Consider the following 23,963-nt stretch of genomic DNA (forward strand, 5'->3'; position numbering starts at 1 on the left):
CTGATTAACATAAAACCGTGGACTTACCATCAAATCGTTTCTGTAATATCACAGAAACATATATATTGCGTTATGAACATGTAAAATAAATTCTATATCCGAAACAATGCTTCTGAGTTTTCTCAAAATCATAAAAACAGTCAAGAAATATAATAGTAAATGGAAGCCAATCGCATTCATTTATTGCCCCACGCAATCCTTAGGCCCACGGACAAAAAAAAAAAGGAAAAACACACACCTCACAAACTCAGCTATATTTTACTTCATAATGTGTGCAAAAGCCGGTTGTGTCAATAAAGTTTTGCCGAGGTTTGTGATTTGCAATGTTTGCGATAAAGCTTAGCTTCAGGCTTGCTGTGTAGTTCGTTTTTCGTCTCCTCGCCTATTACAATTATGTATGACGTTGAAATCGTCTTGCCTGCTTGCTTAATTGGTCGTGTATCTATTGTCTGCATAAAAATATATTTAAATATATCTACCCAATCACCACGAGTAGTCACCACATTGAAACGATAGGGCTCTTTGAACAGAAATTGAATAAACTAGCATTCTTGTGCACCAAATGTGATATCTCCCAGCTCTTTCCATTAACTCGACTTGGTCACCGTGGAAGGGAATGTGGCTATTTGTTTAATGGCATATCACATTTCGCTGTATGTTTTACTTAATCTCTCCATGTGTGGCTAATCGTTTGTCACAAAACTTAAAAATTCCTTTTTCTCTTTTCGCAAGTAACAAATCCCGAAATAAAAAAGCAAGCTCTAAATTAAACTGAACGAAAGTAAGACAGGAGTTATCATCTTAGCTTTTAAACGGCGATTTAGCTATTTCACGATACTTGCGGTCTCTAGCAAAAGGTGAACATCTGTCTTCAATGAAAGTGTTATCGTTTAGCGGAGTTTCATGAGCGAATTTTCAGGAAAAGTGTAGTTTGTCCTTCTCAATGCACCGCGCCCTTTCAGTTAAATTTAGGATATCTACAAAAACAGAAGAAAAGCAAGCTTCTTCAAAATTTTAAGTGGGAGTTTGCAAGCCTGGGCATGGGACTTACAATTAGTTATCGTCTAAATGAAACACATGAGGCAATTCTATTTAAAGGGCCATGCGAGGACGTTCTGATCTTAAAGTTTATTCTTCATTACCATATCATTCATTCTTCATTGACGTCTCCTTCTTCTGCATCATCATCTCTATTTTCTGCATCATCTTCTCCATCTTTCGCATCATCTTCATCGTGTCTTTCTTGTTCGTCTTCACAGTGTTTTTCATCTCCAACATCTTGTTTTTCATCTTCAACACATGGTTTTTCATCTTCAACGTCCTGTTCATCATTACTCTCACTCTGCTATTCATCCTCTTCGCCTTCTCTCTTCTGCTTCTTAGCATGTCCATTATGTTCATCACATCATTTTCAAACTTTTCATCATCATCATCTTTTTCTTCTTTTTCGTCCTCATCATCATCAAAATCGTCATCCTCTTCATAATCATCATCATCATCTTCTTCTTCTTCTTCTTCTTCTTCTTCTTCTTCTTCTTCTTCTTCTTCTTCTTCTTCTTTTTCTTCTCCTTCTTCTTCGTGTTCTTCTCCTTTTTCTTCTGAGTGCTGGTTCTTGTCGTCGTTGTCGCCTTCGCCGCCGTTGTCGCGCCCACTGTCACTGTTGTCATCTTTGTTGTCTTCGTTGTTTTTTGTCACCTAGGGAGAGACAAAGACAAACATCATTTATTGAAGGACTATGTATTTAATAGCGCACGTTGGGGGCTGATTTGCTTTTTTTGCACAGGTGAGATGGGCGAGAGCGGAGTGACAACAAGTTCAAAATGCGTTCAGAAGTGCACTGAAAAATAAATCAATTAGCATAAACGCGAAATGTAATACTGTCGCAGAAGTAGCGGCATCCTGAAATTTACTTTTATTTAAACATAACGCGTTTTCGTTTCCGTAAACATTTGTTCTCTTCGTAGCCTGTATGTGTCAAGAACACGGGTACGAGCGCGGTTTTCATTCTGTTATAGCGAGTTCGTTTCACACGCACTGGCACCGTTCGAGTTCTCTCCCAGAATGCATCGCACTCGCAGAGTGTTGCACGAAGAACTGGACTCAAACGAACACGCCAAATGCACAGAATGCAGAAGACTGATGCTGCCGCCATCTATGTTGTAAAAAAGGTACCGACCTCAAACCGAAACTGGCGCCTTTCTGTTTGGATGATGGGTCTGAATGCAAGAGTGAAGTCGCTAATAACGTTTATCTGCAAACGTTGGTCGCTGCAATCTGTAGTTTATAATTGCGATGGCTTCAAGCAACTCGGCTGTCGTAGAGATAGTTACACACAGCGTAAATTTCCGCAACCAGCTGTCTACAAAGCAGCTGGTTGCGATCTCTTTATAGCCGCTTACACTGAAGAAAACTGATGAGGCTGTCTGAGAAGAAGCTTGATCCGTTTGAGCATGGTACTATGCGTGAAGCACTGAAAGGGTACGGCTTAAAACTAGACTATTGGAATATCCAGCAAAACTTTTCGTGGGACCTCCTGATTTCGATTGCCATTACAGGTGGATCAGATATCAGCCTTGGTGAGGGCGTCGAAAACGAGCTTTCTCGAACAAAATACGACGGGAAAAGTTAGCTGACGTAGGCAAATGTTAAACATGATGATGTTGCCCAAGCCTCGGGTAAAGTCAGTATGTTTACTTTAGCTTTCTCTGGTGCTTATTGGGCAGTCACAGGTTTCTGCTGGAAGAGTTTTGTCTACAAATGTTCAATTTTTCACCCGCACACGGATGGTGATAAACATCCCGGGTGCCGCTGATGCGTTTGTTCTGAGCATTTCTTTACACACTGGTATATTTCAGCATGCGTACGGCAACAGAGTGACTTAAAACCTCCGAATGAAGCACAGTTTGTCAATTGCTTCCTTCATGAAATAGCAGATGCTCACAGTTCAAGCTCGCGTTTGATTCCGTTGCCCGCGGGACGCGATTTCCATCAGAAAATCTACTTTTTTTTTTTTCCTTTCAGTTCCGCGATACCTCGTAGCAGACGAACTTTCGTCGTCTGCTCCCGCTCCTCGCCGGTCGCCGGCTTCGCCCGAGCGAGGCATGACGGGATTGCATTTTGGCGCGCTCTCGATTTTCTCGCTGCAGCGAGTGCATGCACGCGTGGGATGTCAGCGATGAAACGAACTCGGAGAGTACAAACACAAACACTCGTGGAGTGGCTGCCGAAACGAACCCGCTCCACGCTGCGAGTGGGCAACCGTGGGCACGAGTGCCGTGAAACGAACTCGCTATTAGTTTCTTCCTGGTTAGCTCAACCCCTGGCGGTGTGCGAGAGGGGGTGTACGTGCTGCTTGTTTTGTCTCTTTCTTACTTTTTCCAATCTCAATGTCGCCGCCCCCCCCCCCCCCCCCCCCCCCGCGTCCGAACTCTGAAAGGGGCCCTGCAACGACTTTACTGTTTTTTTTTTATTTGCACCGAACCTGAGCGCACTTTTCTCGAAATCCGCTTTATTTTAAAAGTTGTAGGCATAATAAAATTACAAAAACAAGCAAAAAAGAACCTCCTTCATGACGCCCTTGGTTCTCTGTCCCCCCTTTTCACGCGCCCGCGGACCGCGGTGGCTGAGGATTGTGGGGATGGAGGGGAAGACGGAGAAAGGAGGTGAGGCCGAAGAAAGAGAGCTGCCTGGGAACGGGGCAGCTCCCTCTCCTCGGCTGAGCAGGACCAACAACGTCACAATTTCGCCACATGCCGCGCGCTTTCGACACCACGGGGCGCCCCCGTTGGAGGAGGAAGTTTCTGCGTCATCCGGTTAAAATATGACGCACTGATATTGAGTTACTCTCTCCGTGCCCGCTGGGATGCCCGAACCACGAGATGTGGAAACCACAAAAAAGGTAGACGCTGAAATAGGAGTGCAGGGCCCCTTAAAGGGATACATCAACGAAATTTGAAATATACCCGTCGTGTTCAAAAATAAGTTGAATATGGTCCACAATATTTATAAATAACAATCGCACGTTTGATTTTAAGTGTGATGGCTGTATTTTTCGTTATAAACGGTCCACTCTGGCAAGCACTCGGAGAACAGCCAGCGGAGAACACGTGACATCCAACGCAATTGTGACGTAGTTCGATTGAATCGAATTACGTCACGATTTCAGTCGTATTTCGCCGTCGAGCCGTGCGAAATACGACGACGGCGTCCAGGTAAACCAGGCAGCTCTGCCATTTCCGTCCCGTTTGCACAGTATACAAGGCCCGCTGGAAAGTCGCCGACGCCATACAGAGTCCGAAGGGCATCACCTTGAACTCGTAGAGTCCATCAGGCGTGACGAAGGCAGTTTTCTCGCGGTCCCTTTCATCAACCTCAATCTGCCAGTAGCCACTCTTCAAGTCCATCGACGAAAAGTACCGGGTGCGGCGTAAACGGTCGAGGGTGTCATCTATGCGGGGAAGCGGATAGACGTCTTTCTTTGTAACAGCATTCAACCGCCTTTAGTCCACGCAGAACCTGAGTTACGTCCTTCTTCTTCACCAGCACGACTGGAGAGGCCCACAGAATGCTTGAAGGCTGGATAATAGCGTCGTCAAGCATTTCTTGGACTTGTTTCTGGATGGTTTCCCTCTCCTTCGCCGAAACTCGGTACGGCGACTGATGAATAGGGGGCACGTCATCGTAACTAACTATTCGATGCCTCGCCACCGCTGTTTGGCGTAGCCTTGACGATGTGGCGAAGCACTTACTGAATTCAGCGAGAACGTCAGTCAGCTGTCGTCGCTGTGGGGCTGGGTGGGACGGGTCGATGTCGAGTTCTGACGTCGGGGTTCTCTTGTGCTGCGTCGGAAAGGCGTCTTAAATCAAGGCGATCGCGTCTGAGTCCTAAATTTCCTCGACGTAGCCCACAGCTGTACCTTTTTTAAGGTGCTGTGACTTTTGCCGGAGGTTGGTGACAAAGGCTATGGTACACAAGTCCTCGAGCTCGGTTACGCCTCTTGCAAAGCCAATCCCGCGTCCAAGGAGAAGTTGGACGCTTTCTTCCGACAGTGCTACACCGGATGTGCCTTCTTCGGTCCCGACAGGCAGAAAGACACTCGACAGCGGCGGCAGGTTTACGTGGCTGGTAAGGACTTGCACTGCAGCTAACGTCGCTTTGGGATCTTCCGCCGATGGAACAGGTTTCCGAAGCGTCAGCTTGTTTTCCGCAAAGTCGATGATGGCGCCGTATTCACACAAAAAGTTCGTCCCGAGAATGACGTCCCTCGAACAGTCTTGCAGAACGACGAACTTTACAGGGCAGGTTTCACCTTGGTTGTCAATGCAAGCAGTGCACTTGCCGACAGGTGTGATGAGATGTCCGCGGCGGACCACTCAGAACAGAGTAGTCTGCTCCGGCGTCGACGAGTTCCGTCGAGTCGGGGCCGTTAATGATAACATTGAGGTTCTTTGACACAGTTACAAAACGTCGTTTCGGGGCGTGCTCCCATGATCTTGGAGAATCTTGGCATCGCTCGTCTTCGGCAACACCACCTCCCGGCATTGCTGCTCCTAGTTTTCCCTACGGAAAGTGATGGGTGACAGGCTCTCTCGGCGAGACCGGCGGAAGGGCGATGGCGAGCGTCGGGAGGACGGTGAGCGGAATCCTCGGCGGGGAGACGACTCAGGACATGAAAAGCGGAGGAGGTAGTCCTCGATGTCCCAAGGTCGCTCTCCAAGAAGTGGTCGAGAATCGTTGGGAGCAAACCCTCGTAGGCCCAGCTGGCGGTAGGGGTATCGTCTGCAGATGTGGTCCGCTTCACCGCAGTGGTAGCACAGCGGCCGTCAATCGGCCGTCCGCCGCACGTCGGTCTTCCTGGGCGCCGGTTGTTCTCGCCGGACGTACTGAGGTCGATCGCCGAGCCGTCGGAGGTACGGCTGTGCTGGTGCGCCCCGTCGTCGTGGCGCAGGAGGTTGACGGACAGCAGGTGGCGGTCGTCGGGCCATGGCGTCATAGCTCACCGTCGGTTGTTCCGGTGGTGGCAGGTCGACGGGAGCCCCCGGTTGGAAGGCTCGCTGCACCTCCTCTCGCACTACTTTTCTCATGGAGAGCGAGGCAGAGCGATCGGCAGTAGACCTCCCGAACGTCGTCGCGGATGATCTGGCGAAGGTTGTCGACACCGAGGCTGCCCAGGTCAAGTGGCGACGATTCAATCGCCGAAGCAGCATTGGCGCCGGCGAGTCGATTGTAGTGGCTAGATTGTGCTTGCAAAGCCCGCTCCATGTTCGTGGCTTCAGCGACGAATTCAGCTACTGTCGTCGGGAGATGAGGCACAAGGCCGCCGAAGATTTCGCTCTTCACGCCCCTCATCAGGACGCGCAGCTTCTTTTGCTCGCTGGCCATAGGGTCGGCGCGGGCACTTAGGCGTAGCATGTCCTCAACGAAGCTGGTGATGCTTTCGTTGTGGCCTTGGGTTCTTGTAGCAGAAGGTCCTCTGCCCGCTGTCGTCGATGCTGGCTCGCGAATGTTCGCTTAAGTTCAGCAATGCAGGTATCCCACGATGTAAGGGAAGCCTCGTGGTTCTCAAACCAGTCCCTCGCTGTGCCTTCCAGTGAAAAGCAGAGGTTCTGGAGGCACTGTTTTGTCGTCCATCCGTTATGTCGGGCGACGCGTTGGTAGTCCTGGATCCAGTCTTCCACGTTTTCGTAGACCTCGCCGTGGAAGGGAGTCGGACTTCGTGGAATAACGGGCAGGTAAACAACAGCGGGTGCTGCTATGGTCTGCACCGTCGATGAAGCCATCGCCGTTATCGTTTGCCTTGTCCTCGCCGGGAGTGGTCCGAGTTCAGGAGCTTGCCCCTGAAGACGGCTGCTGGCACGATGCTCCGAGTCTTCAACGGAAGGTCGTCGGGAAAGGGGGCTTGCTGAACGAGTTCTTGTAGGTGTTTCACTCTAAAAAGAAAGGGTATCACCTTACACCCTTTTGTCCCATATAATACACCCCAAAACTTCATTTCGACGTACAGCGCCCTATAATCGAGCAGACGGCACAAAATTTTACCAGGGGCTTGATAACGGTGCGATATAACTTATTGAATTGCTAAAGCACGTATCAAAGACCAAAGAAAGAAAATACGGAGCTTTTGCAGTACGGCCGAGAAAACTCCGATAACCTCTTTTGTAGTCATTAATACGTACATCAGCTATCTTAATAAGTTGTGCCACACGGCTATCAAGCCCCTCGTAAACTTTGGGGCCGCCTGTTCGATTACGGGGCGCTGTACGTCGAATTGAAGTTTTGGGGTGTATTATATGGGACAAGGGGTGTAATAAGACACCTTTTTTTCTGAGAGTGTGTTTGCTGCACGGGTTTCATACCCCGCACCTCCACAAAAATGTCATGAATGACAAGTGATGAAGCGACGAAAACTGAAGTAAACTAAATGTTTAATGGGGCGAGCTTGTGTCTAAAAACAAAATAGGAAAAAAAGGCTAGCGTCGCGAGCGTCGATCGCGGCGAAAAAGCAGGATAAAACATTGGAGCGAGACTGACTCAAAGATCGCGGGCGGCCTCTTATCTAGAGTGCGTCACTATCTCGAAGATTCGGCAAAGAAGACTCGAGCGTCGCGCGCTCGGGGCGAGAATGAAAACGCACTTTCTAGAACAAGAAAGCAGGAATAAATGATAGAAGTTACGTCCGGAGCAATAATAAACGAGAACCTCCTAGAAGTCAGTGACCAAGCGTTGCTATCTCGGCCCTGCACGCGGCAATATATCATACGTATTTGTATCCCTCATCTTGTCTATGTTCTTCGGTTTGTCATGTTCTTTTGCTCCCGAGGAATGAACCAACTCAATCCTAACGGTTGTTAAAACCGCATTATATCTACAAACAGCAGACCTGGTGTTGTCGCTGGCATTCCACTCCCCTAGCTGCTCCAGTTTTTTACACTCGAACTTAGGTGTGCCATGCTACGATAATGACTGCCGTTCACAGATTTGGCCGAGTCTCAATATATGATGGCCGACATAGAAAGTTGATATATCAGAATGAACGTTTTCCTCTTCTGAAACATCTCAACATGGATCGGCTGAGGTCAGCCTTGTAAGGGGCTTAGCGATTTTCAGTTCTTGCTTTGTAATTTCATCTTTGAGCGAGTGCAAAAAGAAAGACAGAAATCGGTACAGCACACGTAGGCACTTACTGAGTTGATATTTATTCACCTTAAACGGAGTGATTGAAATGTTGTAAACTCCGTTTTCGCTTGCAGAAACATCAGGTAGGTCTCCCATATAGACCTTATATTCTCATGACGACTTTCTTCTTGCAATTCTAAATTGCTGTCACGGGATGTTGCATTTTTGGAATTTAAATAAAACAATAACGATCGTCCTTGTGCAGAACTCAGTGACCAAGTCCAATACCTAGACGCTACGTACGGTAAAAATGTAACAATTTTCACTCACCAAAATGAGTCTGCAGTTGTGCTAATTTACACAGGTATTTTTATGCTTCGGGAATTAATCGAAAATTACTGTAGCCCGGACAGAAGTGCGTATCTGAAGCTGGCATCTTTCCCAACTGAGCAACGACATGACGAAAAATTGACGCATATTGAGCCACAACTCACCACACGCATAGCAGGAGCAATAAGCTGGGAAGTCTCAGCTGTTTGTTTTTGCCTAATATGCAGCAGCGAATTCACCAAAAAAATATTTCAACTGAATGCGACTTCCTGGTTTCTACTACTTTTTTCAGCACTGACTGTTAGAATTCTTTGTTCAACGCCGGGAATCTCCGTTACGTCGTGTTTCCGGCGCCACAAGTTTCTTCCTTAACGTCCCTCAGCATATGTCATGCTTGGAAACTACAGTTGGGTACAAACTTGGGCTCAACTTACTGGCAATTCTAGGAAATCACGTTATTATACCCCATCGCTCCAGCGCTGTGAGTGGGCAAGGTTCACCTCAACAGACCCACGTCGAGGTGCTCTTCCACAAAGCGAAAACGTTCGTTTCGATATACCTTTTCTTATGTCGACCATCGTTAGGAGGTTTGATGAAATCTGTGAACGACAGCCATTAATAAAACTGGCCACAAACAACTTAAAATGTAAAGAGCTTGAGCAGAGAACTGGAATGACAGCTACGACACAGACTGACGGTGGCAGATCTATTCTTATGGTTTTTAACTACACTCAATTGCGAACGAGAGATGATGATGATGATGATGGTGATGGTGATGATGATGATCTTGTAGCTGTTCCCTTTTAATCGGGCGGTTCCGAACCACCACCGCGCCCCGCTCTCTTTGTCTTCCGTCATGGATCCCACTGAGGTGACATCGGAAAGCGATTCCCCTGATTCTTCTTGGACGAAACAGCCTGGTGCAGCCTTACCGGCGACACCAAAGCGGTTCTTCAAGAAGCACAATCCAACGAAGCAGACGACGTCCGGCGTAGCTTCTCACCTCTCAGCAGTGCTAAGCCTCGCGCCCGCTTCGAAATTTTCGTTGGCGATAGCGTCGCTGGATTCTCACGTTGTCGCGCAAAAACTGCTGCAAACGCAAGCCGATACCATTAAGATTTCGGGGCGTAACCTCGGGCACGTAAAACACGGTGCAAAAAAGCAGAATAATTGTCACGAGAAACTAGCGTCGCGTTGCTAAGGCCAGCAGCCATGTTGAGCTTTTTTTTTTTTTTTTTCTTTTTTTCAAAAGAATTGCGATTGGTCCACGGAATCGTGACGTCATGAAAACGATTGGCTGGCGTTTCTCGGCGTAGGATTACATTTTCCTCTGAGAGGCATTTCCGGTTTTTTCTTAGCTTGCAACCGACTATAGTACCAAGCCAAAACAAATATTAAACAAAAACAAAAACACTTATTCCTTTCACTGTCTCCATGTCCTTCGCGTTCACTTTGCTTCACTTCACTTCGCCACCAGTCCTCCAGTCTCCTTTTCGTTCTTTCGGTTACTTCCCAGCTCCGTCCAAACGGCTTCGTGGACGCTGCGGCGCGCGTTTTAACCTCACTTTTAGGGATAGCAGCAGCATCTCTGTCTAGACACGCGTTTTGCACTGACCCCGTCACAGGTGATTGGAAGCCGAGTGCTTCCGCCAGCAATTGGGCCTGTGGAACGGCCTGGCCTGGTGTCTGTACATTTTCAGGAGCGTGATACCACCGTACCGGATGCCTTGGTTGCAGGCTTGAGCGTGAGAGTACGATGTGTTCGATGGCTTCATCCTCTTCTTCACAAGCCCGGCATGTTCTTTGTATCCACCATCCGATTATATCTCTGTTGATACACCAGCGTTCTCAGCCCTCCTGCACGTGCCTCAAAAAGCAAGCGGCTGCCCAGGCTGTTAGAGTATAACTCAGCCTCCGCTTATATTGTAGTTTTGCTGAGGTTTTACACCCGCAGCGTTGACTTACTCTTACCCGCTTCCGCCCACAGTAGGGCCTCCTCCTCACGCACTCTCTCCCGCACCTCCGTTTCCCACTTTGTATTGGCACTCACGGGAACTGTGAAGAAACCAATTTTTTTTTTCTTGTTGATATAGTCGTTTCCTCCATCTTGTTTGTATACTTGTAGGGTGGATGTATACAAAGAGTCGCTTTGACCCCCGACTTCGGTCCATGAATCGCAGCCACCCGTCGTAGCCGATTTCGCTCGTCGCTTCTCTGGCTTCGAAGGATGACCAACCGAGGTCTCCTTCGACATCCTCGTTGGCCACTATACAATGGCATCCTACATATCAAGTCTTACTGCTTTCAAAAGAGAGTTAGAGAAATATCGAATCAAACAAGAAGGAAGAAAACTAAAACGCAAGCTAAAAAAATGTTATGATAAAGAGGTTAAGGCAGCAACATCGAGACGCCAAGCGGCATCTAGAGAACAGAGATGGGCAAAGAAAAAGGGGGCCAAAAGGGGGCCACACCAGCTGAAGTAGAATCGAAAAGGGAGGATTTTCAGGAAAGAAGGCGGGAGGCATCAGCATTAATACGGGCCAAAATCTGGAGGGCAGGGGTCCAGTGGATGACAGAGATAAACCAGAAGGATAGGAATGCGGCAAATAGGTTCTGGGAACACATCAGTGCACAGGGGAAAAAAGAGTGAGGGGTACCAGCAGACACTAGCAACGCAGGAAGGGAGAAAGTAGAGAGGAAAAAGGACAAGAGAATACATTATAGACATATGATCGAAGCAGCGTTTTCGGAGTTAGAACCAGGTCAGGCCGTAGGAAACGGTACCGTCTACACAGCACAAGAGGAGGATCATACTGAAGAAGAAGAAATAACCACAGGAGAATGGAAAAAAACAGAAGAAAAGGCGCCGGCTGGAACTGCGGCAGGTCCAGACTGCATACCAATCAGACTGATAAAGGTTCTAGGCAAAACGAGCAAATGGAAACAAAAGGGTGATTGACGAGATACTTATGGGAGGGGAGGTATCCAGTGACTGTAAATTGAGCAGGATGAGATTATTACATAAAGGCAAGGGAGATTAGACAGTATCAAATCATACCGACCAATCACAGTAACTTCAGTAATATACAGACTAGCTATACAAATTGTAAAAAGAAGAATGGAAAAATGGGCAAGGAAAAAGCAGATTCTGGGGGAGCTTCAAAACGGTTTCAGGAAGGATATACAACTAGATGATACCTTAATCGTAATAACTCAGTGCATAGAGATAGAACTGACAAGTCAAAGGCCATTATCTGTAGCATTTTTGGACTTCAAAGGAGCATATGGCAATGTGAATCAGGAAAACTCTGGGACCAACTGAAGAGGTAAGTGCTAGGCGGAACCATGGTTAAGTTTCTAGTGCGGGTTTATATGGATAATAGGGTGGTTATAACATGGGAAGCCGAAGCTATAAGACCAGCAGGGTTGCCCATTGTCTCCCTGCTCTTTATGATATACCTCAGTGATATGGAAAAAAATATTAGAGCAGTGCAACCTAGGTTTTGACCTGGCTTACATGAAGGAAGGACATAAAGTAAATCAAGTATTGTCATTGTTAATGTATGCAGACGAATATTGTACTCGTATCAGAAAGTCGTTAGACACTACAGGAGCTGTTTAGGATATGTAGCAGGGAAGGGGACAGTTTAGGACTAAACTTTAGCAGGGATAAGTCGGGTATAATAGTTTTCAACAACGAGAAGGGGGAACCCCTGGAGATGCAGGACACAGTGGTAGAACACGTGGAAAAGTACAAATATCCGGGAGTATGGTTAAGTGAGGGAAGAAAGTATATAAAAGACCATGGAGATATCGTAATAAAGAAGGGGAAACGAGATTCAGTTATTATGAAATGCAGGGCACTATAAACATATAACAGATATGAAGTCGTTAGGGGTGTATGGAAGGGGGTCATGGTAACAGGACTGTCGTTTGGGAATGCGGCATTGCATATAAGGTCAAAAATTCAGGCAGGTTTAGAGATACAGTAAAGGAGTGTGGGTAGGTTGGCATTGGAGGCGCATAGAAATACACCAAATGAGGGAGTACAGTGGGATATGGGTTCGGCATCTTTTGAGAGTAGAGAAGCGATCAGTATAGTAGAATTTAAACAAAGACTAGCTGAAACTGAGGATACACGGTGGGCAAGGAAAGTGTACAAGTATCTATACATGAAGAGTCTAAACACAAAGTGTACAAACCAAACCCGCGAGCAGCTGAGAACTAAATACATTCAACGAGATGGGACCGATCAGAGCATATCAGTAGAAAAGGGAGTAAAGGAAACAGAGAGGAAATTGTGGGAAGAGAGAATGCAGAAGAAATCAGCTTTAACAATGTACAGGGCACAAAAACAAGAAATGAAGAAGGGACAGTTGTATGATAATTCATTGGGGAGCTCATAACTGTTTGAAGCTAGAACGGGGGTGCTACGAACGAAACCATATAGGGCTAAATTCCAGGAATTAGACACTCTATGCAACATATGCAACCGCGGGAAAGGGAAACTATAGAACATGTAATTTTAAGGTGCACGGGGCTTCGCTCCACCCGCCTGGGGGGGGGGGGGGATGACTACGGATTTGGAGCGAGCACTGGGGGGATTTGCAGAGATGGATGGACGAATGGATCGGGAAAGAATTGCGGTAACTACCTAAGAGCAGACTGGAAGATTGGGGGAAAGTTCTGGGGAGGGGTAAAAATGCAGATAAAAATAGGCAATGGAATCACTTTAAAAAGGGGGAGGTTGGGGGGTTTGTTAGAACAGAATTTATACAAATTAAAAAAAAAAAAAGAAGGGATGACGAAATGTTAAGCCAGGTGGCGCAAGCTGTCACCCGTTACAAAGGATATAGCCATTTCCATCCATCCATCCAGCCTGCCTACCGACGTCTCGCCAACGGCCCGCTGATGACGTACAATGGCGCCATCTAGTGTCGATCTTCTGATAACAACTTTAAAAGAACAATCGTCCAGAAACGAGTGTAATTTTTGGTGTTTTAGGATGCTCAGAGCCCATAGATTGCACTGTGACAGTAAATAGGCTATCGCAGAAAGTAAGCTAGTGCCACTTTAAAGCACTACATTCCTCGACAAAAAAAAAAAACATTTTGGCTCAAATAACTGTGCGACCTGGGTAGGTCCCCAATAAACAATACTCTTTTGACTATCAAAGTAATAGGAAAATCAATTCGCCCTCCTTTACGGTTCTTATTGTTTCGGTATTGGTCCAGTTCAAAAGCGACAGCATGATTATAACCAGTGCTTAAAGTCTCCATAAATTTAGGGGGCCTTAAAGACTGATAACAAAAAGGGGGGGGGGGGGGGGGGGGTTGTGTTACTTAAATTGAAATTCAATTCAATCTTTTTTTTTCATACAGGAAAGGGAGGAGGAAAAAAAACAAACAAGAACTGCTTGACAAAATCACCTCCTCTGTCAAGGTAGACACAAAACCAATTTGGCTACAGTGTGCAATTGCAACCCAGAACGTTCCGTAGGAAACGAATGCGCCTAACAACTTGATAAGGCCGTCCGATTATCTTTCTCGATTGAAGAGCAGTTTTCATAAAACAATGAGTTGAAACACCCGCCATTTTTAAAGCGATAGCTTTACACGTGACACTTTGCTGGGATTTCGGTGTCGGCGTTTGTTGTCTGTCGTCGCAGCAGAGTTGGAAAAAAAACATTTTTCCCTTTATGCAGCGAGAAGAGGGGGGAGAGGAGAGCCAAGACGACCCGCCAGTAACGGTGCGGCAACAAGGAGACGTCAGCAAAGCGTCTTCACCTGTCCTCTGCTAACGAGAACTTCAAGACAGGTGTTTTCAAACGTTACTCGAAATACACGAAATCGCAGTTTGACAGTATCCAACTGCTACGCGTAATGTAGAGTGTTTTCAAAATTTCCACCGCGTTCGATTTTGCTGAACATCTCTACTTCTCTGACCCAACTCGAGACGTGCAATAAGTTCTGCTGAAACTCGTCACCTTCCAGCCACCTTCAGCGCGGCGCTTCGGCTACTTTCTTTGGATGCGTCCCCCTCTCCGCTCATCGCTAAACGTCAATATTACCCCTCCCTTCAACCCTCAACAACACCTAAAAGACCTGCACCTCCGCTTTTGCCGTCACCGCAGCACTATCGCAGCTCTTCCTGAGGGCGCAGCCACACTGACAACCAACGACAGGCTTCACGTGCCGTGCGTACACTGCGACGTGGGGATGCCGAAGTACGACAGCGCGAGGCGGAGGCGCGTACATGGCTTCGCTTTTACTTCTTCGCACATTGTGGACAAAAAATACACCTTTTTTCTTTGCTAAAATAGTTCTGGAGAGCTGGCGAACGTTCGTACCATAAGATCTTGATAACATTACTCACAATGTAATGCGACATTGCCTCACGAGGTTCGTAGGACGGTCGCAGTGCTAGGCATCGCCTACATATTCTCAATCTCAAATCCATGGAAATCCACGCTCAACGGCAAGGCACAAGTCAAAGCTGCGAAAGTATACCTTACCGGTCGTGCTGCTTTGATTATTTTTACTTTTAGTTTTTGATAACTAGTATAAGGAAACTTATTTAAATAGGACGATTACCGTTGTTTTAATATTTAACTTATTGTGAAAATCGTTTAAAATGGGTAAAGGGTTCGGTTCTCTAGATTCGCAACGTTCGGACATCTAAGGTGCTTTACCCCGTAGCGACAAGCAGCGCATACTCTGCTTCCCACAAAATCTACCCATAGTTCCTTTGTAATAATGTGGTGTGTAATTGGCCCATCTGGGGTATCCTCGTCTGCAATAAAGCCACTCTTTAGGTACGCTTACTGCGACATTTCGGCGTACTTATGCCACGTTCAGATATACATTTAAGTCGTATGCTTTGGCTGCGTTACCGCCATGATTCCAGTGAAATAGAAATAAGTGCATCGGATATACTGAACGTGCTCTAAGGTACGCATCAATTTAGAATATCCCGAAATGAAAATAGGAAAGAAAGATTAATATTAGGTAAAAAAAAGAAGAAGAGCAAAGTGGCAATGCAGGCGAGTTGGTTCATGATACAACTGGAGACAACGCACAAATAACAAAGAAGAGAAAGGTGTAGGCGGGACAACCTTTGCCCTCCTTCCTCGTCTTTGTTATTTGCGCACTGTTTCCAGTTTTATATAAAAAAGATCATATATGAGAAAGAAAAAATCATGCATGATTTCTCCAATCAACATATCAGAATTTATATAACATATAATGCGCATGCCAGGCTTGTACAAATTCTCATTGTACCTTCTATGTTCTCATATCTTTTAGGACAGATTAATATCTAATGTTTCACCCCAAGGGGAGAACTGCAAAAACAACTGCAAGCTGTGGGACACAAACCAATAGCCTCTTGAGTACTGGTAATCAAGAGGGATTTGTGTAACTTCTGGCAACTTGTTGTGATGTTTCCTTTAATAAGATTTCTTCGCATGCACCCCCGAAACCGCGCAAAATCCGACCGATGGCAGAAGCTACATTGCACAGAGAGCTAAGTGTGCATGATGCCGACGTATTTTAATACCGACAAAATATTAGGAGGAAAAGTTTAGTCCACGTTTTGAAGTAATGACAATAAAAACTATATTACTCTCGTAGTGCCTTCCATAATCAGGAATCAGGCATAGCCGAAGCTAAAAGTGTATGGACGTTGGCTCGAGCTGAGCTTCCACTGGTACGAGTGCGCGTTCTCGGCTTGACAGCACCCAATGACTTGACTCTCGCAGGCGTATCTATTGGTTTAGTTGCAGGCTTGGTGAAACCAAGGTATGAGTCTGATTCCCCATCGTGGTTACTACAGGGTGATTCAAGGAGACGCCAGGCTCTTTAAATCCACCGCAAGATTCGGTTTCTTAACCTATCACGCTACGACTTTGTGCAGCGTTGCCCACAGATGGTGCATTTTTTTTATGTAAAAATTTGCAAAGAGCGAACTTACCTGAGGAAAAATTAAAGAAAGAAAAAGGCTTAGCTCCTATGGAAACGCAGCGAAGCCATCGGTCTTCAAACAACACGGCGCCGTTTCGCATGGAAGACAAAAGATGGCGCAAGCGGTCGCGACGCCAACTGCCGCAACGAACGAGCATATGACGCTGAGAGCCGGCGTCGTTAGCAGACGAGGAACTGCAGTTCCTTGTTGTTACCGCGCCTGTTTCTGTTTCTGCGACTGTCGCCACCTGCGGAACGCGCGCCGCTTTTGAGTCGAAAAGATTGTCTGCTAAAAACGCCGGCTCTCGGCGCCATATATGCTCGTTCGTTGGTGGCGTTCGTTGCGCCATATCTTGTCTCCCGTGCGAAACGGCGCCGTTGTTTGAAGACCGGTGGCGTCGCTGCATTTCCATAGGAGCTAAGCCTTTTTTGTTCTTTACTTTTTCCTCAGGTAAGTTCGCTCTTTGCAAATTTTACAAAAGAAAATGCACCGTCTGTGGGGAACGCTGCATGCACAAAGTCGTAGCATGATAGGTTAAGAAACAGAATTTTGTGGTCGATTTAAAGAGCCTGGCGTCTCCTTGAATATCCCTATATATAGTAGATATAAATGGCAAAAACCCTATAGCTTTTTTAGCACTGGCAGCACACGTAAAATAGTTTCCCGGTGCAAGGATGTCAACCAAGAGCTACTGAATTCCTGCTGCTTATTATGATTCACAAAGAAATATGACATCAGTGCTCACCCGGCGCTTTTCGAGGGAACCCTCTGAAATGCCGGGTTGGACGCAGTCATCGTTGCCGAAGGACTCTACGTCGATAGGACAGGTCCTCCCTTCCGGAGAGCACTCCTCATGGCACTCTGAGCAGAGCATGTGGCCACAGGACAGCCTGGTGTCTTTGAGGGGCACCATTCCACAGAGTGCGCATGCGCCCTGAGCGATGATTGGCTCCTGGAAGAGGGTCCTCCAGTCCAGGGCGTCCGAGAATCCGGAAATGCAGAAGGACCTCATCTTGGTTGCGCAACCGTCGAACCCGGCCTCCGGTCTCTTTTCGATGATGGGGATCGAACCTACGGAATGGAAGGTTCTCGTCATATGAGTATAACAAGTGGGTCAATCTTTCACGCCTCGCTAAAACATACATGTGTATAGCCGGATTTATTTGGCGTAATTAAATAACGATACATCCTGATTTTTTTAAAGGACACATGTAAAGGAAAATAACCTTTTTTTAAACAATAGATGGAAAAAGGATATTATAAAACAAATTTACGACGAAGAAAAAAAATTTAGAGCTATATTTACGGCGCAAAACAGATTTGTAGTTGGCAGCCGCGGGAGCCGCCGCTGATCACGTGGTATGCCTGTGCGCCGGCGCGCTGCGTCGCCGCCTTCGCAAAGTCACGCCGCCTCCGCATGCTGCGCGTTTTGCGACGCCGCTTCAAAGCGTTTCTCCACGCCGCCGTCGCCGCCGTCGTACAAGTTTGTCTGCTTCGAGGCGCCGCCGCCGTCATCTGACCGGCACACAAGTCTATGACGTCTGCTTACGCTTTTTCAGGAAGAAGAAGAAAATAAATGGTGCTATGGAGAATTTGGCAGCCTTGAAATGGCGCCGGCTAATCCAACGCTTTCTCATGAGTTTCCTTTAGGATCTAAAAGTTACTTATTAATCTTAGTTTTTTTTTGTTTTTTTTTTTTTTTGTTATACGTTAAACAATGATGAATAGGTTACTTTTGGGGGTCATAGGAAGCTTCCGAAAGAGCGCAAGCACCACGTGACAAATATGGATCGGTCACGTGACAAATAGAGACCACTTTTCCGCAGCCACCCGCGGGCGCAAACTACAAATTCGTATCGCGCCGTAAATATAGCTCTAAACATTTTTCCTTTTTCGTTGTAAATTCGTTTTATGACATCCTTCTCCCAACCAGGATGTTAAAAAATGTTTTTTTTTCCTTTGTATGCGTCCTTTAAGGCGTTCAAAGAATCTCGGTGTTGTACTTTGCTCCAACATGTTGTGGGAAAATCACGTTTAACCAGTTACAAACAAAAATAGCTCAAATTACTGGCGTAGTTGGTCGTATTAGACAGCTTATTTCCACGCGAATTAAGTTTCTTCTTTATAATTCACTTTTACTCACAATTAAATTATTGCCAACTCGTGTGGGGGACGACATTAACAAACATAGAGCGTGGTCACTTAATGCAAAAGAAATACGTAAGGCACATTGTAACGCGCCGTATGGTATACCAAGTGCAATTTTCTTTTATTGCTCCCGTGTGTTTAGAGCTGCATTCTATATATATATATATATATATATATATATATATATATATATATACCGTTTCCGTGTTTGCTAAAAATCAGAAACAAAAAACAATATAAATTGTGTCGTAATCAAGCTTAATTACAAAAAAAAAAAAAATCTTATTTTCGAAGGCACAAAAAAGAACAGTACAGTATCTACAACTCGCCTAAACTCCGGAAAAGAGTGCCTCTGTCGTTCATTGCCATCTCTATTAATTATCTATCACCTTGTTTTTGATATTCAATCCCTGCCCTTGCTCGTTTCGATCTGGATGAACATCGTACCGGCGTGCGGTCGTGTACCACTACTGCGTGGTGCGCGTTAAAGACCCCAGGCTGGCGGTTGTACCGTACTGGCTAAATTGCTCATCTACAGCTGAGACACCAGACGCCCACTGAGGCAGACTAACTTCCGGCTGTATAAAAATACACACAACAATTTGCTTGGTTTTGTTTTTATATATACACTTGCAGGCACACCGAACTTCGCGCAATGTACAAAAACATGGAAAGCTAATTTATTTATTTATTGTGCTACTGAGATAGGCTATAATAAACTTCTTAATTTTTTTTTTGTGTTCAGCTTTTTAATTACTGTGCATTTGAAGCGACGGAGCAGCTGCATACTGGAGGAAATGCTGCGAGTTCTGGCGCGGCAATTGGGCCTCAAAACCTCTTATATATGCAGGAATAGGCTGGTGTGGTACTTTGTCCACCGATCTCAGAGTACCATTGCAATATTACAGGACAGGTACACCGTACAGGGCTGAAATGGCAACAGATTTAAAAACAAAGGTGTCAACCTGAGCTAATCGCGATTTGCCCATATTTGCTCGAGCCACAATGCGCATCATCTTTCCGGTTGCAAAACTCCGGTCTGTTTTGCTAGTTCTCGCATGTGGCGCACAAATGTCCAGAAAATCATTGGGGTGTTAGCAACTTTCATCTGGAAATCAAGCTGGGAAAGAATGTGAAGGGACAACCTTTTCCGTTGTGTAAACTCTGGTGGACTGGGACTCGCGCATCTCTGTGAGGTTCGCGATTCTTTTTCTTGCATGACCACCATTTCCTTCTTCTTCTTTTTTTTTCTTCCTTTTTACGCACAGCAATCAAAGCTAAACTGGGGAACTCCGGAACTGCTATGTTGGTCATGAGGGATTGTACTGAGACTCGAAGTATCTTTGAATTTTCGAAAGTAAAAGATACTACCACGTTTTTACAAGCGCTGGTTTTAATGTCGGCGAAGTCACGAAAAAAAAAAAAAAAAAAGATGGCCGCCGATCTGGTGCAGCTTCTTTTGCCCTGCGCCTTTATATTGTTCACTTTGCAGCCTAGGACAAGATCTATGTCGAGTGAAGAAATGTGCGTCCCGCCGGTTGTTAAGTCTTCCTTTTTAAGCTGCACAGTGGCACATTGCCGGTTGAACCATGATTCAAGGAGAAGGGGATTTGTGCCACGATCTGTTTATTGCTTCCTATGCAAGACGGCTGAAAAAATTGAACATATTTTCATCTACTGTCGAGACGCAATGTTTTTCTCGGACCTTTTGCAACGAAGATTGAAGAAAGGTATGTACGTAACCAGCGTGACAACTCGTTACCTGGCAGACGAGAAAAACGACACTGTCCCTTATGACCCATTCATAGCACTTGGTTTATTCAGCATATGGAAAGCGCGACTGGAGTTCCGATATGCCGACCCGCATATCCAACCTGTAAGTAAACACTTCATTGATGTCTCTCGAGTCTGTGTATACTCTAGGCCTGCCGACACTGCACCCGACTGGGACCATTCGTTCCACGAAATCAGACACACGAGAGTTTTAGCAGACCCAGAAGTGCTTGGGTGATGTGTCCATACTGACATTGCGTTTCATGCTGCAATTCTTGTGTCCAATAAAGAAAATAAAAATTTTACGGCCCGGTTACAAGGTGACTCCGCATCAAGAACGGCTTGGTAGAGCGAAGGAGGGAACCGCATCTCGTGTGCGCTCAGTGACCACAGGTCACCAAAGCCGGCGGCGGGATCTCCCATGGGCGTCCAGAGCGCGCACACAGGACGGGTTTGTTAACGCTGTAAATTAGCGTTTTCTTCTTTTTTTTTTAGATTGAACGCTTTTGCTTCGCACGCAGCGGACCGAGGTTCGCGGGCGGCGGGCGATCTTTTTTAATGATTTAGTAACATTGGCGACGGACGTCTTACGTCGCCAACTACAACATAAACTACTATAACGTCAACGACTACAGCCACTACAACTTCAACGACGGGCGTCATTTTCAGTGGTCGGAAGAGCCCAAAACACTTAACCCTGTAAAAAGGAACAATAACGTTTGGAAAACAAAATGGTCAGATGTCTATTTTTGTACCGAACTGTTTTGCTCACGTACCCAACGGTGCATGAAGATGACGCTGATTCTTAAGGATTTCTCCGTGCCTTGTCGCAGATATCGCCGTGGTTGTAATGTGGATTAACGCAGGACTGCTCAATTCTCGTGGAACAATCGTATGATTCTAGAGTAGTGCCCGCAAGATGGCCAAAGTTGCTGTGACGTCGCGATGAAAAATTCTACGTCATTCTTAATTAATTCTAACTTTAATGGGAGTGAAGTGTTGAAATCAATAGCCTCGGCTAGGTGACGCAAGCTGCCGCCCCACTAAAAGGGTTCAGCCGTATCCATTCATCCAATACTCCCTATAAAAAGGGCCTGTGTACGCGCTGAAGCTCGACGCGTTGGAACGCGACGAGAGGACGAGGCAAAGCGGCAGACGTGGGCTTGCTGGCTTCGCGCCGCGCTACATTCTAAGGGAAAAACAGGAAAGAGGTAGCAACGGCGCGTGTTTTTCCCTTCTATTGCCGCGCCCCCAAGCGGACACGAGAAGAAGGGAGGAACGAGACTTTTTTCTCCTGCCCCAGGCAGACGGGACAAAGGTTCCGCCCTTTCGCCTAATCTTTCGGATTCGTTTTTCTAGCACATCGCGCGCGTTGTTTAATAAACGTTGTTGAGTTGACTGACATTTAGCAACAGCGAAGGCCGGCTGTAATTCCGTCTCCCAGTTGAGACATGCGGAACATCTCGGTTGCATTGACCTTTTTAACGCTAATTTTGCAAAACAAGCAAACGAAGCCGTTAGAAACAGCGAAGTTCCGGTGCAGTGCCAGCAGCGCTACGTACTCTGGGCTAAGATGGCCGCCTCCGAATTGCGGAACGACGTGTGAACGTTGAGGACGTTATGGAAACCGCGGAAACGTATCCAAGACAGGCAGATTTTGCGGGGGTGCCTGGGTACCTTCTGTGCCGAGTTCGGTTCTGTTTTCCGCGATGCCGAGTGCCAACCGACAATCAACCTGGTTCTGTATTTCTGTGTTAGCAACATAGCAGCAACATCGCGATGGCAGTGTTTTGCGTTGTGAACGGAAGACTGGAATTATCGCCGATGTGACCGTGTGTTTGCGTATCAGCGCACTATAAAAAATAAGCGTCAAATTTACGGCGGTATATGCGTAATAAAAACTGCGAGTACCCCGTGAAAAGAAATTACCTGAAATGCACCGTAAACGAGCAAAAAGGAGCGAGAGAGAAACGCAAAACTTCACGGAGCAAAAAAGACGAGCATCGCTAATTGGTCACCGCGCTTGACCTCCCGAAGCAGCCACGGGTGCTGCGGGAACCCAGAGAGGCTCCTCTCGCCCCTTCACCTCCTTTCTTTGTCCTTCCTTTCAACATCCGACGCCGCGCCAGCCGCCGCGCCAACCAGAAAAAAAAAATTAAAAAAAAAAAAATGCGTGGGGGAAAGAGGGCGCTTTTGGGACAACGCGGGTAAAGTGGGAAGAAATGGAAGCAGTGGACGCTGGGTTCATTTTCCCGCCTGTCTCCGCGCCATTTTGTCGTGGTTCGTTCGTCGCATTCGCGGCTTTTCGTGCACCTGAAAACTTGGAGCGGAAGGCAACTGGATACTCGAGACAGGTATTTAACTATCAATCTGCTGCTTGCTTGGCAAGGATAGTGTAACGGTGGCATAACTACAACACCATAATAAGATGTTTACTTGCAGAATTTTTAGTTTCTGTTCAAGCACGCTTGCTGGTTGCGCAAGACACTTGGATGAGCACGCTTTCAGCTCTCGAATTCTTCGGTGTTTGGGCGAAGGATGCTGTCGCCAGTTTGTTACGTATGATGCTCTCGGGTGTCATATTTTGAGAAGACATAGGTATTCGAACGCCTAAGGGTAAGTTCGGTTTGCTTCGAGGATTTAGGAAAGCTTTCAGTGCACTTTGCCAGCATGCTTAGTCGAGTGCCGCACAAGGAAGGTTTTGCTAAAACATCTAAATGGCCACATCACACGCGGTAATTTGGTTTCGTGTCCGTGCTCCAACTGTCAGAAAGTATTCGGTGTGAAATCATAGTTCACGGTACATTTGAACAGGGCGCATTCACGAGTGACGGGTTTCTTAGGTGACAGCACATCGCCTGCAGAGGTTGAGGACCCTTCGACTCAGCTGGCTAGTGCGGATTCTAATGAAGGCGGTGCTGTTAATGCATTCGCCTGATTAGAGCCACTAAATAAGCTGCGCTTAGAGTATCGGCACTCCGTTCCCCGACATTGTTGTGGGCGCCGCCATTTTGGCTCGTATGCAGAACAGACGCAACAGCCGATCGTCATGATTCAAAAGTGCGACTTCCTCAGCAATAGATTCGGCGTTAGGAAGGTAACGTAATATTGCTTTGCTCTGACGCGAACGGTTTAAACATTTGTGGAGGGCGGAAAAGCATTTCCTGTGATTGCAGATAAAGCTTCAGATAACTAGCAACCATGATTTTAAGCCACAATATGGCCAAGTGTCCTTACTCTGAAGCGTACCTTATTTAGTGGCACTACGCCTGATGATAACCACGACGTGTTTAATGTCTCTGTCTGCAAAAGAAAAAAGCAAAACCGTAAAATACGATCTTGTTTGTGGTTTTTTTTTTATTTTTTTTACCTAAAGTGGAACTGAAAGCTTCTTATGCCGGTATCAACAGTTAAAAAAAATGAAAGCCGTTTACAACTCCCTGTAACGCCGAATTAGAGCGCAGCTCTTGAGGAGGAGGAGGGGAAGGTACGTTGAGGAAGCTATATCCAAAATGGTATATCCTTCCTCCCTCCTCCTTATCCTGTCTGCTAATCCTCCCTCCGAGCGGCGTCGCCGTCGCCTCACGAGAGTCACGTAACGATGACGCCATCAGTGACGTCATCAGTGACGATG

General features: G+C 46.5%; 1 protein-coding gene across 1 annotated transcript in view; it reads right to left on the bottom strand.

The window, feature by feature from the left end:
- Positions 1-1,091: 1,091 nt before the first annotated feature.
- LOC115308652 (myelin transcription factor 1-like protein) overlaps positions 1,092-23,963 on the bottom strand; it is a 32,239-nt gene continuing 9,367 nt past the window's right edge. The window contains exons 3-4 of the mRNA XM_042294541.1: positions 17,154-17,479; positions 1,092-1,695 (exon numbers count right to left, since the gene is read on the bottom strand). Coding sequence (XP_042150475.1) covers positions 1,147-1,695; positions 17,154-17,479 — 875 coding nt within the window. The 3' untranslated portion in view covers positions 1,092-1,146. The remainder of the gene's footprint in view (positions 1,696-17,153; positions 17,480-23,963) is intronic.

The sequence above is a fragment of the Ixodes scapularis genome, unplaced genomic scaffold (genome assembly GCF_016920785.2).
Source record: "Ixodes scapularis isolate PalLabHiFi unplaced genomic scaffold, ASM1692078v2 PGA_scaffold6__148_contigs__length_123643588, whole genome shotgun sequence".
Lineage (NCBI taxonomy): Eukaryota > Metazoa > Arthropoda > Arachnida > Ixodida > Ixodidae > Ixodes > Ixodes scapularis.